The following is a 6,207-nucleotide window of genomic DNA, read 5'->3' as shown; positions in this document are numbered from 1 at the left end:
AAATAATTCTAAAGAAAAAAAATAGGCAATGAAGATTTTTTTTTTTTTTTTTTAAGTATGTTGGGGATCACAAGGCCTAAAGGGTTGTAGATGCCTTAAATGCTGCCTACAAAAGAAGAAAGGAAGGACAGTGCGGACAAGTGCATTTGAGGTGGCAGATGCAGCCGGGATGTTCGGCTCTTCATGGGTAGAGCTGGTGAACCTGCAGTTTTTCGTTATCTCATGCAGAAGGAAAAACTCCCTGGTAGAGCAAGTATTACTAAACCCCAGCAGGACTGTCTTTTAAATGTCTAAAGGAGAGAGATGGTGTAATCCAGTGTTGAAAACCCATACATTCAGAAATGACACCGTTTTATGCACTCGTTATACCATGGCTTTCCTGCTGCTGTAGAGGTTTGTGGATTCACGGCAGGTGGAAACCCAGAATTTCCTTAAACCCGCTCTATATATTGACTAGGAGACCTAGGATTTTGTTACAAAGAAACAAAAAGCAGCATGTCACTTCACAGAGGAACCTCATCAAGACTCCAATCACATTATCAGTAATTGTATTTCACACGCTTGTAGTATATAAAAGAGCAGTTAGTGCAAATCAACCTTGTTCATATCATCCAAATATCAAGTTAAGGGGAACCCCAGCACCCAAATTGTTCTGAAATGCCCCACTTATTTCAGGGTTTAGCTTTATGAATGCAGCTTAATGGTGATGATGTTCTTTTGCTTTTCTTTTTTTTTGTTTTTTTTTTGTTGTTTTTTTTAACTCTTCCTTCAAAGGCACCGTTCTAAAATGTAAACGTATCAGTGGAAGACAAAAGGTAAAAGGTTTTCTGTCTCCTTTGGTGACTTTTATCTTCAGATTTCTCAGCAGGATCCAGTAAAATTAAAGACACTGAAGAGACTGAGCCCTCACTAACAGTCAATATCTATTGAGATTAGCTGAAGCCCCATCGCTGATGTACATCTCCAGGATTGCATTCTGTGGTGGCTGGATGTTCTCCTCGAGATGTTAAACACAAATTCGAACCACCGTTTTTCAGTAATCGCTCCTGTTTAGAAAAAAAAAAAATACAAAAACACATTATATAACTTTTTTTTTTTTTATTTTTAGAAAACTGAAGGAAAAATTAACTGAGCAGGGAGGTTTTTTTTCAGCAGTCAAAATATTATTGTTCATTTAGAGGCATCAGGATGCAAAGATGTGTGCAATCCAATGGTGACAGCAATTTTTCATGGCACCAGTACCATTACTTGTTGGAATCATTCTGCTAGAATACTGGACCATGTGGACAGGATAACTTCTCAAGGTTGCCACAAACAAAATAAGACACTGACAAGCTCTAACCAGCCTGTTCTACCTCGTCCTAGAAATGACCTAGATCAGTGTTTCCCCAAACTCCAGTCCTCTCGGCCCACAACAGATCACGTTTTCAGGATTTCCTTAGTATTGCACAGGTGAGAGAACCTGTGGAAAATTCTGATGCCTTGACAGTATTACACAGGTGATGGAAATGTTTTAAGGAAAACCTGAAAACATGACGTGTTGGGGACCATGAAGACTAGAGTTTGGGAAACACTGATCTATAGGAATAAAAGGGAACCTGTCACCAGGAAAATACAGTCCAATCTGTAGGCACCATGTTACAGAGCTGAGAAGATTGAGCTATAGTTGTGGGAAAAGATTCAGTATAACCTGGGGTTTAATCATCTAAGCCACTATTCTCTGTATGTAAATTTATACAAAAAAAAGAGCCGAGAATTAAAAGATGAGAACACCAGTTAGGGCTCGGTCACACGAGCTTATAACTCGAACGAGTTATATTTTATCAAATAGCACTCGGGCCAATATTATATAATGGGGCAGTGCAGATCTGCGTTTATTTCCCAAAGACCAAACCGGTCTGAAAAAAAATAAATTGCAACATGCTGCAATTTGCTCCACAAACCGGATGACATGCACCCATTCAAGTGAAGTCTGACATCCGAGGACTCAGACAATGGAGAAGATGTAGAAATCTTGTTCTCCATCTTCTCCTCCCCTGCGCTACGGCTCTTTCATCTTCTCTCACATGAGAAAATCAAAGCTTGTGTGAGCGAGTCCTTGTGCTGATTTTTTTTCTCACAAAACTATACTCTACTTAGCTTCTCATGCTATATAACATGGTGTCTGCTGATTGAACTGTATGTTCCTGGTGTTCCAGGTTCCTTTTAAGATCTCCAAATCTAGGAGCACACTTTCAGGACAATACACCATGCCACAAGGGATATAAACAGCTGCCTTAAAGAGCCAACGACAATGCTTAGGTAAGTCTAACTTGCCTGCTGTTATAACCCATCAGTGCAAAGGTGCAGTATGGCAGCAAGTTGTGAGTTCGTACGTCAGGATTGCATTTACTGCAATCTCAGATCTATTCTTGATATTCTCCTCAAATAAGTCATTACCAGATCAGGCCCCTTTCTCTGGGGGGGAGGGTGGGGGGAGGGTCTATTTCCCGGTATACGGCTACGCTCAATATTGTTACATGTCAAAACCCCACAAGGTTGTCAGTTTTTAAAATACTTGCCCCGGCTAGCCAAGCACTAATAAGGACAATACATAATTCTAAATCGCTCTGATCGATTAATTTTCTCATTCTAATTCACACAGAAGCTAATGCATGGAAACTTTGCCCACTTGATGTTATGCAGCACCCCATTTTCATGTGTTCAATACAAAGAAAGTGTAATCGTGAAAAAGCAGGCGTCTCTAACAAATGTTCCCGATGGCCATACGTTGTAGTCAGACCATGATCCCACATTCTTACAATTAGCAGCGTATGGCCTTATTTTTTCCATATAGATGTATCCAATTGAACAATAGTTAAATAATTCTGGTTAATCTTAGGTGAACATAGTGTACCTTTGTGAACTCCCACTCTTCATTTCCTGGTACACTTGTCCCTTTTCCCTTGAACTGACATTCTCTGAGCTCTACCTGGGATGCGCCGTACTTGGAAAATAAGCATAGCTGCTTTGCTATGTTGTGGCGCAGCTCCTTTTGTGATGAATATTCAAAATACTGAAAGACATGAACAAAACAATTAAATTACAATGGAAATAATTACAGTAGGAGAACAAGACGCTTACATTTCATAAAATAAATCACAGCAATTTGTTAAAATAATATCTACAAATTGTGTAGAGCCAGCACCCAGAGTCTCTACTTTCCTCCCACTTCAGGACTAACCCCTGAGACAGCGCCAATTATTACTTTTGGATTGTGGAGCAACAGACGTCTCCATGCTTAGGAAGACTGCATCTAAACATTGCTTGATGATCTCCACAAGGATACAGGATTAACACAGGAGAGAAGAATAGGAACCAGTCATATTGAAGATGGTCTGATCTGTCGGCAGGATATTATAGATCAGGAGATGCGGATTAGATTTAGCATTTTATTCACTGACATCCCACTGGACTCCTATGCATAAAATGAATGACTAGTGATGAGTGCAAGTGCTCGTTACTCGAGTTGGCCCAGGGTGCTCGAGTACACACAAAGTATCGCGGGTGCTTGAGTGAGCTGTGCAAGTCCCAGCAGCTGCATGAATCATGGCTGTTAGACAGCCAAAAAACATGGGGATTGCTTGACAAACAGGGGCAATCCCCGCATATTTTGTGGTTGTAACAACCGCGAAACATGCGGCCTCAAGGACTCCAACATGTCACTCGAGCGCCTGCGATACTTGGTGCATACCCGAGCACCCACAGCAAACTTGAGTAACAAGCACTTGTGCTCATCATTATGAATAACAGAATTCCTAGTCCTGTGAATGCAGAGATATGTCAATCACTGGTAGGACCGCCCACTGGACTCATTTGGACAGAAACACCAGGGATTTCAATGAATAAAATACAAGTTCTACTGAATTTTCTCCTAAAAACCTATATATCCCTTTGTTCAGCTTCTCCTTCTCTATACCATGCTGTCCACAGATGGAACTGCATGTGCAATGTCACAGGTTTCCTTAATGCCAAATTTTCCTATATTCGACTATGCTGGCTTGGTCTTCCTGACCTGTATTGTGCATTTATAGTTACATTCAAATAGCCTGTAGGTGGCGATGTTGCTATACAAATTTAAGAATGCATTCAAAAGTTATATAAAAACTAATAAAAAGCAGTATTCACCAAGAAAGGTCTCAGCTAGGTTCACTCCACATTCAGGCAACACATTTCAGTACACGTACAACTATATACTCAGCAAATATTAATACAATGTGAAATTGCAAAAGTTGCTGGTTAATGTCAAGATAACATTTAACTAAAAATACATAAAAAAGGAGAAATTCTCCTACTGCCTCTTTCTTCCCAATCTACGGAGAAAAAAAAGGCAGAAATTACATGGGAAGGACTGTGACAACTGCATGTCACATGAAATTTACACATTGGCTCAGTGGTTAGCACTGCAGCCTTGCAGCGCTGGGGTTCTGGGTTCAAATCCCAGTTTCCTCTCACACTCCCAAGACATAGGGATAGGGAATCTAGATTGTGAGCCCCAATGGGGACAGTACTGATAATGCCTGTAAAGCGCTGTGAAATTAATGGCGTTATATAAATCAGTAAAATAAATAAAGGTAAAGTGTGTATTAAATACTGGAAGCAATTATCAGGTTATATTAGGGAATTGCTTATACAGCAGTTACGTAATGTTGATTATTAAATAGTGTAAGCCAAGCTTGAGAAGGTTTATTTTCATTTTTTGCCCATACATTAGAATTATGTGGACGGCGTAAGCTGGTTGATACTTAAATAGCAATAGTTAGTGTTCTACTTTAAAAAAATATATATATATTTAAAAATAAATAATTGAACAAATATAAATAAGGACAACTTTGTTTTCTGTCTCTACCTGGTTTCCTCCCATTCCATGACAAGGGTACATGATTAAGGGTTTTCCTCCATGGTTATTTTCCCCAACATCTAAGCAGTTCTGAGATCCTTCATTTTTAATCTAGAACAAATATAAAGACAGAATACCAATAAATTAATGTGACCATGTGCATCTTCAAATCAGCCAAAAGCATGTTAAATGGAACTGGTCACATTATTATAAAAATTTCTGGCCATCACTTACCGCTCCATAATATGTGGGCGAGAGGTCTGGTATGAACATCTCAGGATAGATATTCTGCAGGTACCATGAAAAGTTCTTACACTTCAAGTCTTCCTTCAGCTTCAGTCTTGGAGAAAGATCTCCGTAGTTTCTCTGCAATTAGAAAAACATGTATCAGCAAGTTCAAGAAGTGCCCTAAAATATACAGATTATTGATTAGGTATTAGGAGTAAGATAAAAAAAAAAAAAAGGCTGTTGGGTTGAAGCACAGGAACATTGTACAAAAACAAACCATTATTTTATTGGGGAGACTTCTTCAAAAGGGAAATTGTTTATGGCTAAAAAGTGGAACCAGAATTGGCTCCTTTGGTGAATGAATGGCTAAATATAGTGGAAAACAGCAGGAAAATTGTAAAGAAGGCGTATCAAAATAAATGAAAAATTCTTGAATCCAATAAGATTTGGAGTCCTTGGATAAAATTTATTGAGATAAATTTGCAAATTGTTTTTCTTGCTTTGTGTTGCTTCACTTGCAGTGGGATTGTGAGGGGGGGATAGAATATTTGGGAAAAATGATTTGTGACTAAACAGTGAATAAGGGTGGATTTCATAAATGCCGTTTCTTATAAACCGATCCCATAAAGTTTCCTCGATTTTTAGGTCTCTGCATCTCTCCAGGATCAGTGTCTTAAAGACAGATGAATATAATGAGAGTCTCTTTCATTTGCCTATGTTAAATATTGCACAGAACAGTCTGGAAACTGGTGGCTTTGAAAACAAAAATGTAATGATAGGATAAGATGATGGATGATAAAAGTGTACACACACCATTGTAGGACTTTATGGAATACAGAAACTTGTTCAGCTTACCTCCCTGACCATTTTGGCAGCTTGTTGGTTTCTTCGGTAATAAATCTCTTTATAGTCATCCATCCAAACTTCAGCCAAACGTACCTGGTTTCTAGTAATCACCTGTGTACCTTTGGGGAATGAATGAGGGCTTTTTGTGCGGAAGACATGGCCAACAACCGAGCAAGGTATGATCTCCAGCTGTCCACCACATTGCCAGACCTAAAATGAGAATCTATTAATATATGAATCAATGAAAACTTAAT

General features: G+C 39.0%; 1 protein-coding gene across 1 annotated transcript in view; it reads right to left on the bottom strand.

Moving 5' to 3' along the window:
* Positions 1–721: 721 nt before the first annotated feature.
* Positions 722–6,207, bottom strand: part of GALNT6 (polypeptide N-acetylgalactosaminyltransferase 6) — a 107,988-nt gene continuing 102,502 nt past the window's right edge. The window contains exons 7-11 of the mRNA XM_073663224.1: positions 5,963–6,163; positions 5,114–5,245; positions 4,889–4,990; positions 2,897–3,055; positions 722–1,046 (exon numbers count right to left, since the gene is read on the bottom strand). Of these exons, the coding sequence (XP_073519325.1) occupies positions 933–1,046; positions 2,897–3,055; positions 4,889–4,990; positions 5,114–5,245; positions 5,963–6,163 (708 nt within the window). The 3' untranslated portion in view covers positions 722–932. The remainder of the gene's footprint in view (positions 1,047–2,896; positions 3,056–4,888; positions 4,991–5,113; positions 5,246–5,962; positions 6,164–6,207) is intronic.

This window comes from Phyllobates terribilis, unplaced genomic scaffold, assembly GCF_046119375.1.
Source record: "Phyllobates terribilis strain yellow unplaced genomic scaffold, ASM4611937v1 Scaffold_2__4_contigs__length_985480577, whole genome shotgun sequence".
In the NCBI taxonomy this organism is placed as follows: domain Eukaryota; kingdom Metazoa; phylum Chordata; class Amphibia; order Anura; family Dendrobatidae; genus Phyllobates; species Phyllobates terribilis.
Note: the sequence above shows the minus strand (reverse complement) of the source record. Positions and strands in the feature narration are given on the sequence as shown.